Source organism: Xenopus tropicalis, chromosome 1, assembly GCF_000004195.4.
Source record: "Xenopus tropicalis strain Nigerian chromosome 1, UCB_Xtro_10.0, whole genome shotgun sequence".
Lineage (NCBI taxonomy): Eukaryota > Metazoa > Chordata > Amphibia > Anura > Pipidae > Xenopus > Xenopus tropicalis.
In genome coordinates, this window is record NC_030677.2 from 146603609 (window position 1) to 146630282 (window position 26674).

The 26674-nt window shown below is 40.3% G+C and overlaps 1 protein-coding gene and 1 long non-coding RNA gene across 9 annotated transcripts in view; one reads left to right on the plus strand and one right to left on the minus strand.

Moving 5' to 3' along the window:
- The window catches only part of acacb (acetyl-CoA carboxylase beta), a 66825-nt gene that overhangs the window by 840 nt on the left and 39311 nt on the right, over positions 1–26674 (plus strand). For 2 of the 7 annotated variants that reach the window (XM_012957141.3, NM_001137614.1), the window contains 5 exon segments: positions 1369–1912; positions 16605–16737; positions 19874–20012; positions 21006–21115; positions 26534–26615. In XM_012957141.3, the coding sequence (XP_012812595.1) occupies positions 1377–1912; positions 16605–16737; positions 19874–20012; positions 21006–21115; positions 26534–26615 (1000 nt within the window). In that variant the 5' untranslated portion in view covers positions 1369–1376. 7 annotated transcript variants of the gene reach the window in all.
- LOC108645148 lies at positions 1148–7549 on the minus strand. Of its 2 annotated transcripts, none has more exons than XR_001923442.2 (3): positions 7460–7549; positions 6269–6459; positions 1148–2001 (listed from the first exon to the last, which is right to left on the minus strand). It is a non-coding gene; the product is annotated as an uncharacterized LOC108645148 (long non-coding RNA). The 2 variants fall into 2 exon arrangements; XR_004219816.1 differs by lacking the exon at positions 7460–7549 and adding an exon at positions 6711–6798.

The window sequence follows — 26674 nt, forward strand, 5'->3', positions numbered from 1 at the left end:
CTCTACTAAAACACATGTAGAGACAATTATCAATAGCTGCTACTAGTAGCTCTGTGTGTCTTCACCCTAAGGGCAAAAACACCTGGGGCTACTTGTCGCAGCTACAAAAATAGACAATGCTTATACTTTACTGATAATTGTCTCTAGGTGTGTTTTAGCAGAGGCAATCCTCAGTATTGTCTATGGCATAGTATTTTCTGCTGTTTTGTAGCCATGACAAGTAAATGCTACTAAGTAACTCTGCGTGTCTTAGCTCTAAATGTTGTTTCAGTGGCTAAGGGCTTTGCCCAGTCTTGTTAGCATTTATGTGAATGTCTACAGAACAGGTCTATAATACCTGTTGTTGGTGGCTTAAAAATTGTTTACCTTTCTTTTCCTAATGACATTTTTTTCTGTGTAAGAGAAATGGGAAATATTTAAGTCATTAGCAAGGGCTGTTTCATTTATAGAATGGCTTGTGAGGCCAGATGACCTTTGCCACACTTAGATCCAGTTACTATGCAAAGTAGATGTTTATATTTTGGAGAGATGTTGGCATTGAATTTGTAGCCCCGTGGTAATCGTTTTCTCTCTCTGCTACAATGGCCTTGCAAAACAACCTGCCTTGTGTGGTACTGTATGTTCTTGCTATTTCAGTTTCACTGCAAGTTCAGTCTGTGTTACGTGTACAAGTGCACAAGAATTAAGATTGAGAAATAGAATATATTCCACCCTGATGTCCTTTTGAAGGTCACTTTAGCGTTTGCCAATACACATAATTAGATAGTAAGCTCAGATAGTGTATGTGGTAATTTAACAGTCCACAGTCCAACATTCTACAATATAAGAATATACTTTTCCATTTCTGTTTGAGTGTTTTAAAGAACCTTATACACCTAAATGTATATAACATTTTCAGAATGCTTTTTTGAGTACTTTTGTAATTTACATTCATTTTCTGTTCTGTTTCTTTACATTATATTAGTATGTTTATACTAGTAATCTTATGTTGGGTTTTTTTCATACCTTGCTGGCCACTGGGCCAACTAGCCACCAGAAGGCGAAGGAAAATTTTTCATACATTTTTGGGGATTTTGATGACTTTGTTTTCTGACAGTTCCCATTACTTGTATTTAGTTACTTCCTTTGAAAAGAAATAGCAGTGCCAAATGGTTAAATATTTTATCATACAGTACAACCTCTATTTTACATTTTTCAGGGAAATCATATAAAATTAAGGAAAATGTAAAATCAGGAAAATGAATTATGCCTTATATGTTGGCTGGACCACAAAAAACAGTGTAAAATGCAGGAACACAAACTCAGGCTAAGTAAAATTCAGGTTTCACTGTGATTCAGATATTAATGCTCTATTGTTTTTAACTGCAGTTTTTCAGATGGTGCTGGAGATCTTGTCTTTCATTTTTTTACTTTGGCTAATTTGGAAACATGTGCAGAGGCCTCTACAATCACGTTCTAAGAGGCGGAAAGTACTGTTTGAATTTGTTGAAAGCATCATGGAAGGTGACAAAGAGCAGTTGCCAAAACCACCAATAGCAGAAGCTGAAACTCCAGCTGAGTCAGATGACAATCTTCTCAGGACCCAAGCAGAAGGAACTACCTCAGGTCAAATACAAGACACAAACTCAGGAGTCAATTCTGGCACTTTACCACCACGTGCAGCATCTCTCTCCAAACCAGAGCAGAAGCAGCTGAAATTTGCACCCTCAAGAGGTACAGAACCTGTAAATCCAAAGCCAAGGAAGCAGCCATTGTCTAAATTCATCCTGGGCTCCTCAGAGGACAACTCCGATGATGATGAATTTGCCTGTGGATCGTTTAAAACTACAAAGAGAAACAGCCAGGCAAGCCTTGGTTCTCAGACTCCATCTTTATCTTCCTTGCCAGAAACAGAATCATTACCTACTATGAGGTAAGAATACCAAAGAATAGCCAAAAAAAGTGAGGTTGAGTTATCCATAATATGTTTCAGGGCTGATATCTTTCCTCCTTTGTAGAGGTCTGGAAGAGATAAATTAGTATAACCACATTAAATGTTTGATTTGTGTTGCTCAATGTGATCTTGGTATTTTGTGTTGTCCCACCAATATATGCCAATAAAATCCTCAAAGTTCACAAATGATGCAATTTTTTCATATTTAAATATGTAAATTATGGCTCAGTTTGGAATTTAGTTATATCTTTTGTGGAGGATTTGGTATTCATCTGAATGCAAAAATTATGTATTTGGTACATCCTTAGTATTTTTTAGGGCCCTCAACAGGGCGTGAATAATTTTTGTAATCGTTTTTTTCTGGGAATTTGGAGCAATTTCTGCACAGAAATTAGTAATGTAGTAAATTCTGTGTAATATTGTATTCCACATTGCATCTTATTTTCACACTAAAGGTGGCCATACATGGGCAGATTTTAGCTGCCATTTCGGGTTCTTTAGACTGATTCACCAGCTTATCTGCCCGTGTATGGTGCCTAATTTGATAGTTTGGAGCCATAGGGCCAAACGATCGAATTAGTGGTTGGGGGGGATGGAAGGGCCAAGCTAACCAGGTTGCCTAGGGCTCCCGGGCTGCTTGGCCCAGCACTGATGCCCACCTTTAGTGCTGTTTAGCAAATGTCTTAAAACTGCACACCAGAATTTTTGCAGGTTTCACACCATTTGTCCATTGTCACAGAGATACATTTAACAAAAGAAGTTAACTTAAGGGAGATGGTAATAATAGCACTAGATGTAACAGATATTTTAGAACACGGATCCTCAAACTACTGCCTATGGGCCAGATCCCATCACCCCTGGCTACTATCTGTCTGCAGACACAGCGGGGAGCAGGGAGCCGGAGGACGCAGTAGGGAGCGGGTGAGCAGGGATGCAGAGGACGCAGCAGTGAGCGGAGGAGCAGGGAGCTGGAGGATGCAGCGGAGAACGGGGGAACAGGGAGTGGGAGGATGCAGCGGGGAGCAGGGAGCGGGAGGACGCAGCAGGGAGTGGGCCGTAGTTTGAGGATGTGGGGGGTGTAGTTTGAGGACTACAGTATGGCCCCCCAACAGTCTGAAGGACCATAAACTGGCCCAATGTTTAAAAAGTTTGAGGACCCCTGTTTTAGATCATACATGCTATCGCGGGCGACTAACCGCTCCTAAATGGCTTTCCACCAAAAATAGTAGTCGCCGGTGGAAAGCCTTTCACATTGCTTTGGTATTCCAAAGTTGTGCAAAGTTTCCTCCTGCAGGCAACTTTGCGGAACTTTAGAAAATGAAACGATGTGAAGGGTTTTCCACCGGCGACACTGTGGGGGTAATGAATACTACAGGTAGGGAGCTACTCTAGTGAAGTATTGGAAGCGTGCTTGTGATGAAGTTACTAGGGGAGAAGAAAGTTTAAAATCCTTAGAAAAGCAATGTGTTGGAGTATCCCTGGAGGTGAGGCTTGAAATGTAAGGTGGAGCATTGTTTTCAGGGACTTTATACGTAGGTGTATGAAGTATAAATTTGATGTGAGAATGTATTTGTAGCTAATACAAGGATTTGAAGAAAGGTGCCGCAGAAGTGGTTTTGCAGGTAAGGTAGATGAGTCTTGCAGCTGTATTCTGGATGAATTGTGAAGTGAATAAGCGAGTGAGCGGTAGGTCAATGATGCAAGTTTGTGTACTGTATTTCTAATATAACGTTTATTGTTCTAGCTATGGTGGTGTGCAGACATGTCAACTCACCCATGTTTTTCTGGTGCTACCTTGATGTAAGCCCTGCACCTTCGGCACCTGCAGTAACAGGTTCATAAATTGCTGTCAGTAGTTTGCAGTAACTAACCCGCTCCATTGCAATGTATAGAATCAGCACCCAAATTCTTCATCAATTGAAACAGTGGAGCAGGGACTGCCAGCAGGGAGGTGGGGACAATGTGGATCAGGGAGGGTGCAGTAAAATTCAAGTGTGCTAGTATTTTTATTCCTAGAGGTTACCCCAAGTTGTATCCCTTGAAACATGGTTCATAGTCTCTTTCTCTATTTCCAGCTTTGTAGGTAAGCACCGTAAGTGTTATTGTACTGGAGTAAAATCCAGCCCTTAAAGATAGAACTAGAAAAAGGATTACAGAAGTCGGATTTAAAAATTTAAATAAAAATTCTCATGAATCTGCTGTGTACGTTTCCAGATTAGTGTTGGGTAAACCAGAATTATGATTATACTACGAAGGGAAATTTCCTCTTGCTTGCCACTTTTTTTGGCAGTAGATGGTGTTTGCTTTGTTAACTGACATGACATCTTATTAAAAGTTTATTCATGCCTGACAGCTGCTGGTAAATAGATAGAACTAGTTATGAGACTAACGGGTGCTGTTGTCCAGGAGAGGGATGGAAGCCATTGAAAGAGATCAGAAATTGTAGATAGGCTTTGGTTCTCCTTTAACTTGTATTAATGCAAATATGGCCACAGTGCATATTTTATGTATTTTACAATTTTTCACAGCCCCAAATTTTTTAAAAAATGCATCAAAGGCTAGAAAATGTGCCTGCTGTGTTTAGAAAAGCACAGTAGATTGAAAACAAAATTAAATAAATTTGTGAGTGTAGTTCTATTTGCTTTGTGGTATGCAATGTTTAGAAAGCACTGAAAATGTATCATACTGTGTATGAACCCTAAAGCTGGGCATACACGTTAAAATTCTTCTTTGCGCGATCCGTCAAATTATCATAAGGTCGTTTTCATTGATGGGCAAATCGTACTTTTAAAGGTGAACGAAAGGCTTCTTTTAGGAGAAAACTGCACTGGCCCGGGGTAAATGCAGATGAGCAATCCTCTTCCTTCCTTCCTTCTCCTTTTGCAGCTATCTTGGGGATCAGACATGCGCACTTGAGTGAAACAGATGGCTTTTTTGTTAAAGTTCGGCTTTTCACTCTACTGCACGTGTAAAAACCGAAGGAGGAAGAGGAATACTCGCATATATCCTGGCCTGCTCTGGTTCAGGTAAGCGATTACAGTGACTGGGAGGAGCCTCCCAACCTTTCCTCTCCCTTAAACGATTGTTTCAGGATAATGCCACTTGATTTTTGATCAGCGGGCAGACACGCCTTCGTGTAAGACACCTTAAAGTGAAATTGTTTTATTGACTTGCCTATGTTATTATTAACAACAGCAAATGCCAAATAAGTTGCTCTCCAGATTAACCAGATTTGTTTGCTTTTCATGCTTTAAAGTAACATGACAGTCAAGAACAAATAGTGATGCACCATATATTCAGTAGCATACATATGCCATGATGCCCTGTAGTCGGGTACTAACACACAATATCATAATATCCAAATATAGAGGAGAGCACCATAAAGCAGAATTCTGCTAAAATGCTATTTATTTCAGACCAAAATACACAACATGTTTCGGGCAATATGACGCCCTTTATCAAGTGTCACATTGCCCGAAACATGTTGTGTATTTTGGTCTGAAATAAATAGCATTTTAGCAGAATTCTGCTTTATGGTGCTCTCCTCTATAATTGGATTGTACTGAATGGCTCAGCGGTGTGTCTTGTGAGGATTGATGCATCAAGCCTGATCTAAGGGCTGTGCGGTTGAATACCTATTTGTTGACAATATCATAATATATAAAGGATGTAACAATATAAAGGATGTAACAATCAACGTGTTCCTTGTTCCTCTAATTTGTTCTTCTAATCCCCAGCTACATTTAAATGGAAAAAGTGTTGGGGAGCGACACAAGCATGAAAATAGTTCAGGGGGTGCCAATAAGAGCTATAATTGGCTACTTAATAGCCCCTATTTGGACTGACAGACTACAGAAGGCTCTGTTTGGCATTATACTTGGTTTGTATGCAACAGAAACTACTCCTTACCAGAAAATCAATAATAAGCAACTACTTTGAGGCCACTGGGAGCAACATGGTGTTAGTGAGCAACATGTTGCTCACAATCTACTTGTTGGGGATCACTGTTCTAATGCTTTGTGCTGTGTGATTCTGAGTGCTGATACCAAAGTAAAATAAGAACATAGTTATGGGATCTATTATTCAGTAAGCTTGGGACCTTGGGCCTTTTGGATAAGGGATCCTTCTGTTTTGGATCTCCATACCTTAAAAATTTAAAAATCATGTAAACCTTTAATAAACCCAATAGGACTGATTTTATACCAACATGATTCATGCAGTTTAGTTAACATCAAGTACAATCTACTGTTTTATTATTCCAGAGAAAAAGAAAGGAAATCATTTGAATGTGCTATCTTTTCATTTATTGACACTTGATTAGCATTATATACTCACATAAGACTTGTCTTGCAAACCAAATGTTTAAGCTTCAAATCCCATAAGCTGTCCTTATAGTGGCTCTAAGTCTCTTTTAATCATGTACCAGTTCTACAGTAACTCCACTGATATTTCTCTCCAATTTCAGTTTACTGCACTTTGGTGAATTCCCCTCGCAGATGGTTATTCAGAGGTGGAGTGCTGTAAAACTAGAGTACAAAAAAATCACTTGTACTAAAATGGTCAAATCCTTAAAAGCCTTTCCTAAGTAATGTGCATAAGGCATATTGTAAGTGGCATTACATTGTCCTTTGGGCAATTTTTGTATTACTTTGGAGTACAATTTAAGAAGCTTCACAAATTGAAGGAAAGTTTTAAAAATCTAAAACTGGGTGTTTTCTTCTTAAAAAAAATGCACCAGCCCAGACTTCATTTTCAGAGTACACCACACCCAGTTTACCTTCTCTTCCCAATGATCCCTTGGAAGTTGAAGGTATGCACATGCAAAGTACAGGAATCGCCCGAGGATTTCCATACTGCCCAGGGTGAAGCAGAGGATAACGGTGAAGAGATCTAGGTGGCATTTTCTGTAGGATAAACCATAGTCCGTTGCATTTTTTAAAGAAGAGGAGTGCCAGCATTGATTCCCATATTAGTGGTTAGAACTACTGGGAATTACCTAGCGAATTGCCCTCCAGTGATATTGGCTTGCATTGTCTATTTAACTTTAATTTCAGGCTAACTCCACTTCTGTATATTCCCTCTTATATCCATTCAGTATTTGCTTGTTACACATGTGAAGACAAGTTGTTCATATAGCAGCACTTTTTAGTCTTTTTTTAAAGCGTTTTTTTGGGAATGTTTCCTATCAGTAAACCAGTCCCAAAAGGGAATCTAAACAGGTTCTACCAGTCCACTAACAGGCTGTTTTAACCATTTGCATGCAAACAAGAAGAAGATTATCCTAAATAACAGAGAAATCAAAGGAAGTCTTTGTGGATCAACCTGTTCTGCTCGAGACATCTGAACACTTGGCTACTGCCTGAAACCTAACTGCTTGGCTTGTTATTATGCACTGGAAACAAGTTGTCTTTTTATAAGAAATGGAGAGCTTTTATGTGTGCAGATGTGCTCCTTCAGTGGTACAAGAACATTTACACAGCTAATGCACTGTTAAGGTACTACAATGTTACAAGTATCTTACCATACCTCATCTAGAACAGAAAGATTATAGAAAATTCGAAGTCCCCTCTGGTTTAACATTGGCATGGCCCAAATCCGGCCCTGGGCATGGGGAAATAACTGGATTGGATTATCACTTTTAGGTTTGCATTCTTTTAAAAATAAAACCTATAAAATCCCCAGGCTGCAATGCTGGTTACTAACCTGTTGATATGCATGCAGCATTTTAATGAGTGCAGCCAGCACCATGTGTCTTTGCACTATGTCTGATTTGCCTCCTTGTTAGCTCAATGTATGAATTTCAGCCTGTGCTGTGATAATGTGTGAAATTAGCTGAGCTTCAGACATGGCTTTATATGCATGTATATTCTGACTAACTCCTTTTGTAAAGGCAAGAAAGAATGAAAAATCAAAACCATGGGCATTAATTGGCAATCACAGTATCTAAAGGTATTAAAGTATTTGTTGATAAAGAGGTCTGAGTTGTGTGCACTGCTGGTTATCCTTAATGGTAAATCCATTCCTTTATATGCAATCCTTCCCTTTCTTTTAAAATATTTAATACTCTCTGGGATTGTGGAAAAACCACCTTTATATATTTGAGACAGATGTGAAATAGGGTTGTATATATTTTAAAGCAACTATGCACAGTGATTACTGATGTAATAAACACCTCGAGGCCCCAAAATACCCCAATGCCATTATTTTCTCCAGCTACATTAGGTATGTTATGTGTCTGTACATGTTGCCCAGTAATTTAACAAAAAAGCTGACTATTTTGTGGCACTGAGCATTTATAACTAGCTTAAGCACGCAAACTCACAAAAATAATTGAATTTGATGTGCATGTTTGAGCGCATGTCAGCATGTGTTTGTAAACACATTTAAAAAATGCTTGTAAGTATAAGCTTTAAAAGTGTGCCCACAATAGCCCCCATAGACAGCTCCCCATTGAACTTGCTTGACAAGCACTGGAACCATCACTTGTCATTTGTCAATTTCAGACTGTGTGGGGTCTGATTCAGGTTTTCTGAATTATGTTTTGGGCTGCTAAAATAAAGGGGCTGATTGCGACCGAACAGCCGAATGTTACACAGACATTCTTTTGCCATGTAGTCACACTATTTAGCCTTAGGCTAATGTCCCAGAGTGATTTAGTTGCCCGCGATAGATCTCTGCTAGAGCGTGTGACTTCTCACTCCGAAATGCCTTTCCATCAGCAACAAAGGCAATCGCCGGTGGGAAAGACCCACGCACAGCTTTTGTTTTCTGAAGTCTTGAAAAGTTGCCTGCAGGAGAAAACTTTGTGTGACTTTGGAAAACCAAAGCAATGCATAGGCCTCTACACTGGCGATTCCTAGTGTAGCAACACATGCATGAGAAAAAGTTCCAGGGATGCCAAATAAGAGCTATGGTGGGCTATTTGGCAGCTCCTGTGTGCACTGGCAGCCTATAGAAGGCTCTGTTTGGCTTTATGCTGGGTTTTATGCCAAAAAAATAACTACCTGGTTTGGGGGCACTGAGAGCAACATAATAGATTCCATATCGCTATACGCCTGTTTGGATAAAAAGTTTTTTGTTTTTATTTTACTCCGAAAGCTGGCATGTATTCCGTACCAGCTTCAGAATGCAATTTTTTTTTTTCTGAATGTTAAATTGCACAACACCTTTAGCACAGTTACACATATCCGTAAAGGGTTCTGTAATGCACTTCAGGTGCACAAGTATAAATGCCCTTCTGTAGAGGTAAGGCAATAAGGTCTATGACATAAAACAAATGTATTTTAGTATAAACACTGCTGGCAGGAAGGAACCCACACAATGGTGTGCTAAAGTGCTCCTGTGGCTCCGACTGTCCCATTTCCTGACTAATATGGGACTTTTTTAAGTTTCAAAAGGTATAAAACTTATGTTGGCACTTTTATAATACTAATAATAATAATGATGATAAACTGTAACTGTTAGGACCGTTAGGGTAATATGAGTTTTTCCTGAATTCCCCAAGACAAATGAGAAATCCCTGTAAATACCATAAGGGGCTGCTAGAGAGCAGAGATTGCTGAGTCCAGGAAAGAGAAGCAAATAAAGGGAGGGGGAAGACTTGACAGGCTTTGTATGAAGTTTTAGAAGAGGGGGGGGAGGAGAAGAAACGAGCAAGGGGGGCAGGGTTGTGCACATGAAGTTACCAAGCCATGTTGCATGATGGAGAAACAGGAGAACGACCGCTGGTTGCCTTTCATAAAGAGGTCAGTGGAGTCTCCTTCAGTGTAACACAGCATGTGTACATTTAGGGTGGCAGCACGGCCACGTGGCTGAGTGATTACAAAGGCTGGTGGAGACTGGAGGATAATATCACAAATCAGGCAACTGAACAGCAAGAGCAACACAATGGAGACAGATGGCAGTATTTTTTAGATCAATGATTGGGATCAATGTAGGACAGCCCGTAGCCCTCCCAACGTTCCTTAACTGCAATTCCTATCGGGTCTATTGGGAGTTTTAGGCTGCATGTGATTGTTTCCCATTTGCATTGTGTTGTGTATAGATAGTGAGCATTTTTGTGCTGCTTACATAGTAACTACACTCTTGTAACCATTTTTCTGCTGGCAATCATTTGTGACTTCTGTGCATTCAAGTATAAAGCTGCAGTTACCAGAAGCCTGTGTGACAACTAGTGTGAGAACATTTCCAGTTTATTTAATAATTATAGGTAGGAAGTGTTTGTCGGTATATACTTTCCCCTTAGGAGATATTTCTACTTGTACAAACATTTCTAAGTGTGAAAAGAGAATAATGCAGAGTAAGAAATGAACCAGCTGCGGCTGTAAGCGATGTTTGGATTGCGGGTGATCTCTCCGGATAGGGTGGAAATGTGTAGTGTGCTTCTAGGCTAGCAGGTACTAGCTCTTCGAATGCAGGAGCAAAGTCCTGATCTATAGTCCTAAGTTCTATAGTGGAAGTGATCAGTGCAAGAGAAAAGCCTTTCCTGATCTGGATGTAGAAGGTGACACAGGCAGTGAAGGAATGAGGGGGTCAAAGCAAATGTGATAATGTAGGCTGTGCTGTTTAAACAGTGGAGATGAGATAAGCTTGTATACTGTATGTTAATGAGGAGCGTGAATGGAGTCAAAGGACATGGAGAGCAGCTGTAAAAGCAGTCATGAAGAAGTGGAAGATGCCATATGGTGAGTGACAGGGGTAAGCACTGGTTGAGATCAGATCTGCAGGGGTGCCCAGATTGCTGCTGCGCCGGTGCTCAGGAATTGTAGCTCAGTAAGTGCTGAAGGAGCACAGGTTGGGTGTGCATGGGGACAGTCAGCCTGCATCATTGGATTAGGAAAGATCAACAGCTTATGCATTTTAGAAATGTTCTTGCATACATAGATTTGTTGCTTTAAAAGAGGGATGCCAAGCCTCTAACCAGCTCTGTTGAGCTGTGGGAATGCTTCAAAATAGTACAGTGCTTCTTAGGTATTCCTAGTATAAACTGGGTTACTATTCATAACCTGCTAGTTGACATTCAGACAATCTGTCTATCTAGCTTCTATCCCGCAACCCTAGCGTCATTCTCCAGTACACTTATATCATTTTTAGAATTATAATAATATGTCTAGTTAAATAAAAAGAGAATACATGTCTTAAAAATAAATGTAATTGGTAAAATAAAACTAGAGTTTCATAACATTTTTTTCTTTTTGAATGTATAAAGATTTTGATATAGTGGTACAGGTATGTGATCTGTTATCCAGAATGCTCGGGACCTGGGGTTTTCCAGATGAGGGACGTTTCCGTAATTTGGATCTCCATAACTTAAGTCTGATGAAAATCATTCAAATATTGAATAAAGTAAGTAAGGATTAATTATATCTTAGTTGGGATCTAATACAAGGTACTGTTTTATTATTACAGAGAAAAAGGAAATCATAAAAATTTGAATTATTTGCTTATAATGAAGTCTTTGGGAGATGGCCTTTCCATAATTCGGGACTTTCTGGATAACTGGTTTCTGGATAAGGGGTACCATACCTGTACTTCTATAGGCAGTGCTATACATTTATGCCCCACTGATGTAACCTATGGCAATCAGTTTCTTTAGAGCTCTTGCACATGGGTGTTTGTCCTTTGGGCCACATTAATTGCGCTATACATGTTTAACAGAGTACTGATTCATTATCTAAGTGCTACTCCCACCATGGGGTGTTACTGTTATTATTAATATGTATTTAATAGCACCAACATGTTACTCAGTGCTGTACAATGGATGGAGATATGAGACCAGGAGTCAACAAAGTGAGTGATGTGGCATCAATTGCACGTAGAAGGTGTCAGTGGTATGTAGAATATACTGAAGGAATGTTAAGCTAGGTGGAAAGGAAAAACTACCGATAATTTACAGTTTCTTTTCTGTAAAGAAATACTGTTTGAAAGTCATGACTGCCATCTAAAATGACACCTGTGGAAATTCCAATGCTGGATTTGGTTATGTATGGGCCCCTGTTTCGGGCTCTGTCTATGTTACATTTTTTTTGCAAATAAACATGTAAGGGCTTGTAATCGCCACATGTGTATTTTTTTTTTCTTTTGCCCTCTAATGGGCTTACCCAACCGATATTTGGCTAAAAATAGGCCAGATGTTGATCGCCCAGGGTGGGGACCACATCAGCTTGTTAATCCTGTATTCCAACATTGTGATTCTCAAGGGGGGCAAACAGTGGAAAGATCTGTTTGTTTGGTGACCTCACCAAATGAGCAGATCTTTTAATGTATGGCCACTTTAACAAAGGTATTTGAGGCTTAATCCCTGGCATATTGTTTAATCAAAAGCTAATGCCATTAATTATAACTACATCAGTTTAAAGCTTATGGCATTGCTGGAAAGTGCCATCAGTTTAAGATTAGGTGTTGTGTTCTGATTAGGTGTTTCTTCTGTTGAAGAAAGCAGAAAATTAATTTATTACTAGGTATTACCCTACAATCTGTCCTCACCTCTACAAAGAAGGTTTGTGACAGTCGCCGCACAACAAATCTCCCTGATATGCCATCCCACCGACTAGAATGTAAATCGCTGGTGGGATGCCTTACGCGGTGCCAAAATTGCCGGTTTTCTCTCGCGCGGCGACTGATCTCCCCGTCTGTCATAGCCCTAAGGGTCCGTGGATGCTGTATTTATAAGTAGTAAGGAGCAAATTTGGCATTTAGCTTCTCTAAAAATTTTGAAAGAACCACAGAGTTTTACTGAAATGCATTCGAGTCAGTGGGAATGCTGAAGATTTTTGCTGCTGCTGAAACCACAAATTTCACAGTTAGCTCATCCCTGCGGAATATGTTGGCACTGTATAAATGTATTGTTAATAGTAATATATTGTTGACAATAGAATGTCAAGGGCAGTTTTTAGGATGAGGCAGTCAGTGACTGTGGGCCTAACCAGCATTATAGGAAACCTTTGTGGAGGAAATAATGTTCATGCAGAGAACAGAATAAAAAGCAATAAAGATGATTAATGCCCCTTTTCGGTCTAGATTTATAACAGTTGAAAGTGTTATGAAATAATGTTGATAACAAAAAGGCTATATGGTAACATAACAGCTATTTTGTGTCTATATATATATATATATATATATATATATATATATATATATATATTTCCTTCATGCCCAGAAGCAATTATAATAGGGAGTTTTATTGTGCTGTAAACAGTAATGGACATGCTAAGAACTTTGCACTTCCAGTAGGCAATTCATGTCAGCCCTTTTATTCAGCTGATGTTCAATATACTTTTACTGCTAACTGCAGTCCTGTCTGTGGGTGATGAGTCATACACATAAACTTGTATCCAGGTTATTTAAATAAATTACCAGGGAAATCTGTATGGAAAAAAATATGGGTAGTAACAATATATTATTTTAAATGGGAAGTTCAACACAATATTTGTATATGGATGAAGACACACGGAGCTACTAGTAGCAGCTACATGTCACAGTTACAGAAATAGACAATGCTGATCATTTACTGATAATTGTCTCTACATGTGTTTTACCAGGTGCAGTTCTCAGTATTGTCTATGGCAGGGTTTTTTCTGGTGTTTAGTAGCTGTGACAAGTAGCTGCTACTAATAGCTCTGTGTGTCTTCACCCTAAGGGCAGTAGCACATAGGGGGGTTAGTTCCCGCCATAAATCTTTACTATTGCAGGCGACTAATTTACATTCTTGCCGGTGGGATGGCATGTTGGAGAGATTAGTCGACCGCAATAGCGAAGATTTATTGCGGGCAACTAATCTCTCCGTGTGCCACTACCCTAAAGTGAGTTTTCTTTTTGAGACTAAATCAGCAGTGTCCCTTTGTGCCATACAGGTCACTTTGATCAATGTTAGGGATCCTAGCAATCAGACGGCAGTTTAAATTATGCAATGAAGAACTAAACGTAATTAACCTCCTACTTAAAGTTCATTTTGTGGTGAACTGGCCCCTTAAGGCATGCCTGCAGTTTCTGACCAGTTTATCTATACATCATGCTGCAGACTTCACTGGTTTCTAAGCAACCATGGGTATGTGCCTCAACAAATGAGTTTTTGGCCAAGGTTGGGGACGTTTAGCTGTTGTTGCTAACTGCAGCAGACTCTAAAGGTGGCCATACACGCACCGATACACGCACCTCGTTTCGTACGATAATCGGTGCGTGTATGGCATGTCAGCGAGCCGACCGATATCGCAGGAAGCTGCTGATATCGGTCGACTCGCCGATCGGCCAGGTTAGAAAATTTTGATCGGGCGCCATAGAAGGCGCCTGACCAAAATTCTCCCTTCAGAGCTGAATCGGCAGAAGGAGGTAGAAATCCTATTGTTTCTACCTCCTTACCTGCCGATTCAGCCCTGAATGGTGTGTGGCGGATCTGACGATGTTTCGTGCGACCGACGGTCGTACGAAACATCGTGAGATCGCCACGTGTATGGCCAGCTTTAGTGTGAACTGACCCTGATGTTTTTTTTTTCCAAATTTTGTTGTGTTTAGTGTGGAAAAAAAGCTTACAATGCATTTAACAGTAAAGTAACTACTTGATTAGCTTAAATCTCATTTTGGCAAGTTAAGCCTATTTGCCTGGTATAATAAGATAAAGCACTGTACATGGGTAGGCCCCTCAGTTAGAATTTGCTTGTTCATCCTCAAAAAGAAACAAGCTAAACTCGCAAATTACCACTGAATGTTTCCCTTACCAATAAATTAGCTCTATAAAAGTATAGCAGTATTGTAAATAAGCAGCATCTTTCTGCAGCTGTTTTTTAAGGGCGTTTTTAGAACCTTAATCCAGTGGTGTAGTCTGCATTGCCCCCCAACCCCCCCCAAAAAAAAATCTTCAGAGGGGCCTGGCGCACAGGGACTCCTACCCAGCACCCTGCCCCTCAACTCCCTGCTGTTTGCCTGCGTGATGTCTCTTGCCCACCTGAGTCCCTTGCGTCCCCCTCTCCCTCCCTGCAGGTAGGAGAGTGGCTGGGTAGGGGAATTTTTATTTCTTACAGCTATAGACGAAGCAGACCCTTGGATCCGGACTCCTCTGGGCCACCCCCCCAATCCCCGCTACCACTAGTTCTGAATCCTTTATAGATACTCCAGTGCAGCAGATGTGTACACTGCTGCGCTCATCTGCCCATTTAATACTGCAGTATGATAGAAGCAGCCTTTACAGATATTACAGCAGAGTTGAGTTATAGTTACATAGATATATAATTGAGTTGGGTTGAAAAAAGACCAAAGTCCATCAAGTTCAGCCCCTCTAAAGGAAGTACATAATGAGATCAGCCTTACAATTGCATAGTTACATGTACGTTAGCAGGTTGCTATCCAGGGTATTTTGACAGCAGCATCAACTCCATTAACAACTGTAAGAGATCAACAAAAAAGACTATTGGCAAATTTATTAAACATCCACAATATCAATGAATTTTTTTTTTTTGTAACAGTGTGAGTTCCCCTTTAACGTATGAACATTTCTGGAAAGATGTTGCTGCATACTTTCCACCAATTATTAAAAGCACTTACGCCCAATCCCTGACTTCCCTCCAGTACTGTTTATCATGTGCTCCTTGACCTTCACCACATTATGGCAATGTTTCAATTTTCAGTAGAAGATATAACCTGCAGAACTGGAGATTTGTATTATCAGTAACCTGGAAAAAAAAATTAGAAAAGAAGATAGATGTATAAACTTATCTGCATGCATTTTGTTGCTGTTTGATTTCCAGTTCGCTGAAGAAGTAGAGATTTGTCTCAACTTTTTTTTTTCTTTTCTTTTTAAATTCCTTGGGGGAAAATAGTGAATGGCAAACACACCACTAGCACACCCCCAACCCTAGCCAATCATTTGGAGGCAGCAGCTCTACCATGCAGTGCTGTGCAAATCAAAAGCGTTGACAGCTCAGTCATTTAGAACAAGTCTTCACACTGCATAGCTTATTAGCAGTGGATTTTAAGTAACTACATAAAGTAATAAAGTGCAATGCAAATATGTTTTAAATCTTGGTGATTGAGCTCAATTCAGCTTAAAAAGGATCTTTACCCCCAAAAATACATGTATTTTCTTTTACATAATGAAAGAAAATATAATTCTTGGCAGTTTTCCAGGGCACTTCAACATTATTTATTGGTTTTAAATATATTTACAAATTTACATGCTACTGAAAGTATAAGTATATAAATTTGTACTGCAATGCTGGTTCTGACTCTTGAAACAGACAGCACTCTTTTAGCTAAGACTTCAGCTTCCACAGTAATTTGCTTCTCTTACAGGTCTGTTAATCATCTGACTTCTGCTCCTGTCTAATAGCTCTGAACATTTTCTTGAAGGGAATCCACACTACCCAGGGCCTAAATTGAACCCCCTGTTTTGGAGGGTGTCAAGATGAGCATTTAGAAATATGAATAACAATACAGTTGAACCCTTACAGTTAATCTGTTTTTAGTTGCTAGTGTCTGTGACCCAGACAACCAAGTAGCATTTTTTCAGTTGCAGTCTGGAAAAAACATTCTAAATAAATAACACAGACTTTTTTAAAAAGTTGTTTACCCTAGGTTCATCTGTGGTTTACTAAAAAGTTGATACAAAAGTAAACATCCCCTTTAACATGTTACCTTGTGGTTACATTTTTTTTTTCCTGACTGTGCTTTCCCACCCCAGGTCCAGCATGTCTGGGTTACACCTTGTGAAGAAGGGCAGAGATCACAAGAAGCTGGATCTCCATAGGGACTTCACTGTTGCTTCACCGCATGAATTTGTAACACGGTTTGGTGGGAACCGGGTTATTGAAAAGGTAAGCAAATTTATACACAGTTCCTTCTACAGTGACACCTATTTAATTGCCATTGGTTATGGTTTTAAAATATGCATAGCTATTTAAATGTCTTCTAAGGTGTATCATTGGCAGTAAAGGACCCAGGAATACATTTAGATAATAGACTTAACAGTAGAAAACAGTGCCAACCTGCAGTGGCCAGGACATCTATATTAAAAGGTACATGAACTAATAGGGAGAAGGTGTGAAAAGCATCTCGGCTATTTGTCGCTGACTCTCCATACTGTTACAATTAAATACATTAGCTCAGTGTCAGATTGGGGTTTTCAGGGCCCAACGGGGCTTCCACCTTAAAGGCCAGCTACCCTTAACCCCCTTCTTAAACTCTTTCCCCACTGCGTAAACTTCTCCCCCAAGCCCTACCTCAATTTTTCATCCCACCATGTAACTCCTCCTGGGGCCACAGATCTCAGCCAGTAGGGGGTGTGGGGGCCCACAGACCCTGGGCAGCAGGGAGGGAGGAAGGCAGTAGTCTTGGGTCACAAATTTCCCACCCCACCGCATACCACCTCTCTCTTTCTGGGGCCATGGATCTCAGCCGGAGGAAGGGGGCTGGGTGAGCAGATCCTGGCCAACAGACCTTGGTCAGCAGAGAGGGAGGAAGGTAGTGGTCCTGGGTCAGTGGGGCCCATGAGGGCTGAGGTCCATCGAGTTTTCTCCAGGTGCTCAGGCACTGTTAGTGTTGACATTTCTTAGCAACAGTACCTTCTGCATGTATTAAGCATGATCCTGAACCTAAAGCTTTGCCTGCAACTAATGCATGAAATTGTAACAGCTGAAGGACTGTAAATCAAAACAAAAGGCCAAAGAAATGTTCAAGTGGTTCAAGAATAAAAAAATATCCAACAATGGGCCAGTTAAAGTCCTGAACTCTATCAAATTAAGAATTTGTAGCAGAATTTGTAAACCAAGATACACAGGTTACATCTGGCTCAAACAGTGTGCAAAGCTTGCATTATCTTGCTCCAACAAATGCTGTAATTTTTTTCAAAAGCATGGTTTATTTTTCTTGAGATTTTCTTTAACATAAAACAGTCTCTCTTAACACAAAACGCATTTTAAGCTTCATTTATTTTTTAATAAAAATATCACAGAGGACAATCGTAATTGTAAGATTTGTAATTTAGTGAAATGAGAGAACTGACCATAAGTCTGAATGTTTTTTTTAGGTGACCATATGCACACAATATTTCTTGGATCTGCTGGCCACTTATTGAAATGTTAAGGGACAGAAAGGGTGTGTTTGTCACATGATAAAACACACATAGCTCTAATCCAACCAAGACTCATTTGAACTTGAACAGCTACTGCATACTGCCCTCACGTGATATAGCCATGCATTCTGCTAAGCCTCAATCCGCCCCTCCCTAGAACAAACGGCAGCCAAGTGTCACATGGAGTGACAGAAGTTTCTGGTGTGACACAGACCTAAAGGACAATGTTCAAATCTTTGTGTCTGAGTTAAATCACATTTAGTGTTGTAGCCAGGGGGCCCAGTACGGTTGCAAGGCGGCCCATTAAGGCAATTCTAATATTTCTTGTAAAAATAGGTCAAATTACCAATGTCTTGGGGTCCTAAATTGAATTTGCTTGGGCCCAGTAACATCTAGTTAAGCCACTGATCATATTATGAGTTGTTTTAACTCTTATTGCAGTCTTTTTGCAACTTTAATGCATTAGCCTTTTTTAATAGTTAGAATTCATAGATTGGATGTTTTATAAATGATGTTCACAGAATAAAACTACTTTCACCACTGGAAATATAGTCTGACTTAGATATGTTCTTAAATGTGCTGTAAACAGTGAGGTAGTTGAGGCTACTCCATGTTTGGTCATTGCAAGGCAAATAATTAAATGACCAGTATGTTGGCCTATTATCAGATGCTCTGAAGGTTATGCATAAGCCAAAACAATGTTGGTAATGTGGCATCTAGAAAAATTTAGGAGCAGAAACATGAGACTATGAATTTGTGCACTGAAATCCACTCATTAGGGTTGATTCACTAAAGTGCAATAAGCATTATCGCATGCTTTTTTGCGTTAAAATTGATGCGAAAAATAATGCTGGATTCGCTAAAGTATTATCGCGTGTGTTAAGACGCATATCGCATGCTCTAAATAACACATGATCTAAAGCCGTTAATTTTAACGCGTTGCGTTAATTTTCGCATAGAAATAATACTAACACTAACTAACACTAACATGATTCACAAACACATAAGAAGCATTAGACGTGCTAAATATCGCATTAGTCTCTGCTTAAAGAAAATTGTGGTTCGTGAGCTTTTGGCAATACAACAGGAACTTTTCAGTGGGATTTTTTCAAGTATGTGTTGGCCCTAGAGTGATGCATCCTCCAGTTTTCAGGAAAATGGCTATTTTCAGAAAAGTAGTTTTACGAACCTAATGGTTATGTGCGTTAAATCGTGCGCTAATATAGCAAGGCAAAATATATTGCGCGCAGCGGGAATTAACGCACGCCTGGAAAATAACGCAAGATAAACGCTTATCCCGAGTTAAATAACGCAAACAACATTGTGTCTACATTAACAAGTTAAGTCGCAAAAAATAAGAACTGATGCTACATATAGCGCTCGAAATATCAACCTTTAGTGAATCAACCCTATTGTGTCTGCACACAGACTAATGTTGTGCCTTCAGTGTACATACAAGTAGGAATGGATGACCGCAGACAGACTAAGTAAAGCCCTTTAGCCTATTATTGTTCTAATATGGTTATAAATTCTCTCCATTATTTAAAGCCATAGATTGCCCATGCTAAAGACACCTTTATAGGTAAACAGGGAATATATTCTCACCAGAAAATAATATATATAAGTATCATATAAGTTGGCTAATATGTTCAAACTTTGATCCTTTCATTTTAAAACCTTTGCATTTGTCTTGCCATTAGAGATTTGCCCATGTTTTGATGCTGTGTTGCTGGTGGTGACGGTTTGTTTTCTTAGGTGTCCCTTTGACAACATTTATATTTGCCAGGTGTCCCTTTGACAACATTTATATTTGCCAGGCTTTCTTATACATTGTAATTTGTGGGGAATATGTATAGTAGTCTTTGACATGTCATTGCTAGGTCCTCATAGCCAACAATGGCATTGCAGCAGTCAAGTGCATGCGTTCCATCCGGAGATGGTCATACGAAATGTTCAGGAATGAAAGAGCAATCCGTTTCGTGGTCATGGTTACCCCAGAAGACCTCAAAGCTAATGCAGGTAAAACAACTGTATGGGAGTATTGTGGGAGAAGAAAATGCCTATGATTACCTTCTTTCAGTAAGTGGGTGATTTACTCTTACAATCATAATAGCTATGAAAAACTAAACACTTACTGTATATCTGTTTCTGAACATCTGTTTTATACCTATACCAGTGGGAATAGATAGGAGATATGGTAAATTAATATTCAGTTAAGTTTGCAGAGAAATACTTTGCTCTCTTTGTGACAACTTGGTATTGATGGCCTGACATGCTGATTTCATGTAATAGGGGTACATGTAGCTATTCTCTGTGAACTGAGAACAATCCTCTGACGGCTAGAAAATGTTCTCTGAAGATAAACATTTAGCGATAGCTTTGTCACAGAATTGCTGTTTTTTTCTTAAGCATGTTGGACTTTTATCATCAGGTGATAATGCAATGTTCCTAGCTAACACAGGAGTTAGGTCAGAATGTGCTAATACTCACACTTCTTTTTTTCCCCTTTTCCATATCTGTGAGCACCGAGTTTCATTCTCATGCCAACCCCCTGCCCTAAAAAAACAAACTATTTTGGTAATTCAAAAGTTGTTTTTAAAGCGAAGCATAACCCTGATTTTTTTTATTTCAAGTTGTAAACAATTTATATTAAAAGGCTTAAAGTGGTAATTTCCCATAAATTAGAGATATTTAGTAATATTCTGAGACAATTTGCAATTGGTCTTCATCTTTTTATTTTTTTTTGTTTACTTGGGAAATTTCAGCAGCTGGAATTTTCTGGAGAATGATTTCCATATAAGGGATCCCATACCTATCTTATTGTATTGAATGAAACGTGTTGTGCACTTGCATGCAAACATAACTAGGTAAAATCTGTGTGGTCATGAGACAACAGGTCCTGTTGTGCCACCTATCATTGGGGGGTCAAATAGAGAATGTCTGGGCTCCATGAAATGCTTGTAGGTCACAACTCCTATAATATGAACTCTCCATTTCTTTTCCCGCTTTAAGAGTACATCAAAATGGCTGATCACTATGTGCCAGTCCCAGGAGGACCCAATAACAACAACTATGCTAATGTAGAACTAATTGTTGACATTGCCAAACGAATACCAGTACAGGTAAGTACACTTACAGTCCTTTTATTTTTACAGTATGGTTTGACAATTTCTTACATACCTTGCAAGTCTATCCATGCATCTGTTGCCATCGTATATAAAAGAAGCTTACTCTGCGCCTCATCCACTCACTGTTAGAAACACCTCCAGAAAATGCATATGTTATTTAAAATTTAGTTTTGAAATGGCTCTTTGCCAGGGATGGGCTGCACCTCAATGATGATGGGGCAGCTGCTTTGGGGGAAAAGATGGCTAGAGGGTTGGAGGAGATTTTAAACTAGGAGTGGGGGGGGAGGGTGCAGCGGGAAATTCTGTGGTAGACAGGATAGATGAGGTAGTGGGCATAGTAAGGAAAATTGGGGGAGGAGACTTGCTTCGGGATACTGATAATGGCAGGGGGGCCCATAAGTTGTTTACACGTCATTCTCACGCCGGAACCAGTATTAAATGTATGTTTACCAATGCAAGGAGTCTGACTGGTAAAATGGGAGAGCTGGAGGTACTGGCGTTGGAGCGGAAATATGATGTGATTGGTGTTGCTGAAACTTGGTTGAATGAGTCTCATGACTGGGCTGTTAATATTGGGGGGTATACATTGTTTCGGAGGGACAGGGGCAATAGGAAAGGAGGAGGAGTGTGTCTGTTCATTAAGCACGACTTAAAAGCAAATATTAAGGAGGAAGTGATGGGGGTAACAGAGGGAGCTGAATCCTTATGGGTTGAGCTTCTCACAGATAGTAAAGAATCTACCAAGCTAATTGTAGGGGTATGCTATAGACCCCCTAATGTAAGCGAAGAGGAGGAGGCCCAGCTCCTGTTGCAAATAGAAAAGGCTGCTAGTTTGGGGCAAGTGATAATAATGGGGGATTTTAATTACCCTGATATTGACTGGGGCAATAGTACTGCCAGGACAGTAAATGGGAACAAGTTTATAAACTTGCTGCACGACAACTTTATGTCACAGGTTGTTGAGGAGCCAACCAGGAACAATGCTATACTAGATCTAGTGATCTCTAATGACCCAGAACGTATAGCAAATGTGCAAGTGGTTGAACCCCTGGGTAATAGTGACCATAATGTTATTTCATTTGATGTTTGGTGCAGGAAACAAATTTACACGGGGGCAACAAAGACACTGAATTTTAGGAAGGCAAATTTTAGCTCCTTAAGGGCAGCGCTTCAGGGCATAGATTGGGGCATTATGTTTTCTGATAAAAATACAGAGCAGAAATGGTTGTCATTTAAAATGATATTAAATCATTACTGTTCTCAATTCATTCCATTAATAAGAAAAAGTAGAAGTGTTAAGAATCACCCCATGTGGCTTAACTCTGAGGTAAAGAAGTTAATAGGGAAAAAAAGGGAAGCTTTTAAGAAATATAAGTCAGAGGGGACAGTAGATGCGTTTAATGATTATAAACACTATAACAAGTGTTGTAAAACAGCAATCCGGAAGGCAAAGATAGAAAATGAGGAGCGCATCGCGGCCGAGGCCAAGACTAACCCCAAAAAGTTTTTTAAGTATATTAATAGTAAAAAGATGCAGGTTGAGGGTGTGGCCCCATTGAGTTATAATAACAATATGGTTACAGCGGATACAGAAAAGGCAGATGTGCTTAACCAGTTCTTTTCTTCTGTGTATACAGTAGAGGAGCCAGTGGGCCAAGTCTCACCCAATAGCTTCACTGTTGCCTCAGCTCCAACTACACAGTGGTTGGCACAGGATATGGTGCTTAAAGGGTTACACACGATAAATGTAAACAAGGCACCTGGGCCAGATGGAATACACCCTCGGGTACTGAGAGAGCTAGGGGCAGAATTGCAGTGGCCCTTGTTTCTGATATTCTCAGACTCTCTTTCATCAGGTATGGTACCTAGTGATTGGAAGAAGGCGAATGTCACTCCCATATTTAAAAAGGGAATAAGATCTCAGCCTGGCAATTATAGGCCTGTAAGTTTGACATCCGTGGTGGGCAAGTTATTTGAAGGCTTGTTAAGGGATCACATTCAAAATTATGTAGTGGAGAATGGCATTATGAGCAGTAATCAGCATGGCTTTATGAAGGACAGGTCATGTCAGACCAATTTAATTGCTTTTTATGATGAGGTAAGTAAGAAGCTGGACAGTGGGGATGCAGTAGATATAATCTATTTGGATTTTGCCAAAGCATTTGATACCGTTCCCCACAAACGACTGCTTTCTAAGCTAAGGTCTATTGGTCTTAGTGAAGTCGTTTGCACATGGATAGAAAACTGGCTACAGGATCGGGTACAGAGGGTGGTTGTTAATGGCACATTCTCTACTTGGAGTAAGGTTCTCAGTGGGGTCCCTCAGGGTTCTGTACTGGGTCCACTTTTGTTTAATTTGTTCATAAATGACTTAGGGGAGGGTATTATGAGTAATGTATCAGTGTTTGCAGATGACACAAAACTCTGCAGACCAGTCAATTCTATCCAGGATGTGACATCCCTGCAGCAGGATCTTGACCAACTGGCAATCTGGGCAGCTAAGTGGCAGATGAGATTTAATGTGGATAAATGTAAGGTCATGCACCTGGGATGTAAAAATATGCAAGCCCCGTATAACCTTAATGGGACTGCACTAGGCAAATCCATAATGGAGAAGGATCTTGGAGTCCTTGTAGATAATAAACTTGGCTGTAGCAAGCAATGCCAGGCAGCAGCTGCAAGGGCAAACAAGGTTCTGAGCTGTATTAAAAGGGGTATAGATTCACGGGAGGAGGGGGTTATTCTTCCCCTTTACAGAGCACTGGTAAGGCCCCATCTAGAATATGCTGTTCAGTTTTGGTCTCCAGTGCTCAAACGGGACATTATTGAGCTAGAGAGGGTCCAGAGAAGGGCAACTAAGCTGGTAAAGGGTATGGAAAGTCTCGGTTATGAAGAAAGACTGGCCAAGTTGGGTCTGTTTACACTGGAGAAGAGGCGCTTAAGAGGTGACATGATAACTATGTATAAATATATAAGGGGATCATATAATAACCTCTCTAATGTTTTATTTACCAGTAGGTCCTTCCAACGGACACGAGGGCACCCACTCCGTTTAGAAGAAGGGAGGTTCCATTTAAATATTCGGAAAGGATTTTTTACAGTGAGAGCTGTGAAGTTGTGGAATTCCCTCCCCGAATCAGTCGTGCTGGCTGATACATTATATAGCTTTAAGAAGGGGCTGGATGGATTCTTAGCAAGTGAGGGAATACACGGTTATGGGAGATAGCTCTTAGTACAAGTTGATACAGGGACTGGTCCGATTGCCATCTTGGAGTCAGGAAGGAATTTTTTCCCCTCTGAGGCAAATTAGAGAGGCTTCAGATGGGGTTTTTTGCCTTCCTCTGGATCAACTTGTAGTTAGGCAGGTTAGGTATAGGCATTATGGTTGAACTTGATGGACGTATGTCTTTTTTCAACCCAACTTACTATGTTACTATGTTACTATGTTACTATGTTACAAAGCCAGCAAGAAATAGTAAGGTATACAAGTATTTTGGGTTTGTGTTACTTATATCTGGAACACAATATAGACAATTTAATATCTTGATCTGTGCAGGCCCATGGGGAAGACACACAAAGCAACTAGTAACAGCTACTTGTCATGGCTACTAAATGCCAGACAATACCCGGCCATAGACAATACTGAGAGTTGCCTCTGCTAAAACACACATAGAGACACATCAGCATTTTCTATTTTTGTGGCCGTGACAAGTAGCTCCTTGCGTCTTCACCCTAAAGGTGGCCATACACGCACCGATATTATCGTACAAAACCTCATTTCGTACGATAATCGGTGCGTGTATGGTATGTTGGCGAGTCGACCGATATCGCAGGAACCTGCTGATATCGGACGACTCGCCGATCGGACCAGTTTGAAAATTTTGATCGGGCGCCATAGAAGGCGCCTGACCAAAATTCTCCCTTTAGATCTGAATCGGCAGAAGGAGGTAGAAATCCTATTGTTTCTACCTCCTTACCTGCCGATTCAGCCCTGAATGGTGTGTGGCGGATCTTACGATGTTTCGTGCGACCGATGGTCGTACGAAACATCGTCAGATCGCCACGTGTATGGCCAGCTTAAGGGTAAGAACCCACGGAACAGTTCAGTCTCCCACAATAGATCTCTGCAATCGCGGGCAACAAGCTTGAAAAGGCTTTCCACCGGCAACAATAGGAGTTAGTGGTGGAAAGCCCTTTGCATTCCTTGTTTTTGTCCACTTTGCACACTGCGTGGTGCATTGAAAATGAGCCCTTATGCCTCTTGATTTTGGGTTTTAACGTTGTATGTGCTCAGTCCAAATCTATAGATTTTTTGCTAGTATTAGTCTGTGGCAGTTGTGTTATATCTTTGGAAGTTTTTCTTGTTTCAACTTGGTTTGTTAGGTGCAGGAAATTATTATGTATGTTCTGTATATTTACTGTATGTGTTAGTGATGTGCAGGTCAAGAAAACCTCGACCCGCACCTCCTACCCGACCTGGCTTCTCCCCTCTATTTATAGACCCGCCCGCAATGAAGTCACAAAAGGGGTGGGGTGTGTCGGGTGCACACCTATAAATACAGAAGCCGGAATAGGTAGCTAGCAGTGTAAAGTTGTAGGCAGGGAGGGCGAGCAGAAGAGCTCAACCCAAACCCACCGCAAGTGATGTGCCGAATTTGGCCCAAACCTGTCTTACCTGTGGGTATCAGGCCGGCCCGCACATCATTAGTATGCATGTTTCTAAATGGTATTTTATTGATAGAGCACAGAACACAGATATGTTTCCGTTCCTCCTTCTCCAACTTTGGCAAGGGCTATCCGTTATTCACCGTTTGTTGGTGTGCACATGGTCTTTGTTACTTGAAGTTAGTATTGAGATGCACTTCCTACCATTTTTAACCTGTTAATCTGTGGTGCAGTTCTCTCAGTATGGAGGAAGTAGCAGATACTAGTGGGTGCTCATCTTATCTATCTAGACCTGTAGTTATCCTCCACCTCCATGTTGTGTCCTCTCACTCTATGTCTTAAGGTTATATAGGCCAATTCTAGCTACCAATATCCGTCCTTTGGACCGATTCTGATCTTACCTTGTATGGCCATCTTTAGTTTTCTGAAAAAGTCAGTTATTGCCCTGTGCCACCTTAGATGTTAATGCAGGACAATAGTTCTTCCCTTGCCTTACCATTTTAGTTTGAGGCCAGAATACTGTAATGGTTTTTGGGCATTTACTAATGTTTTGACCTTGAAGCTCTGTTATTGTCTTCTCATATTTATGCCTAGCCAAGCCACCCCCCAAACAAAAAAAAATTTAGGAAGCTTTATCTCCTCTTTCCAGAGGGCCAAGAGTCTTTTGATATTAGGACATGTGCATTTGTCCCTGAGGTCAATCATGTAATAGCTCTGTGACCCAAACATTTCTTTTGTTTTATTTAGGCTGTGTGGGCTGGATGGGGACATGCCTCAGAAAATCCAAAACTTCCAGAGCTCCTGCAGAAACAGAACATTGCGTTCTTGGGTAAAGTCTCATTATACTACATTGCATTAATTACTTTCTTCTCCAAGGTCAGATGTTTG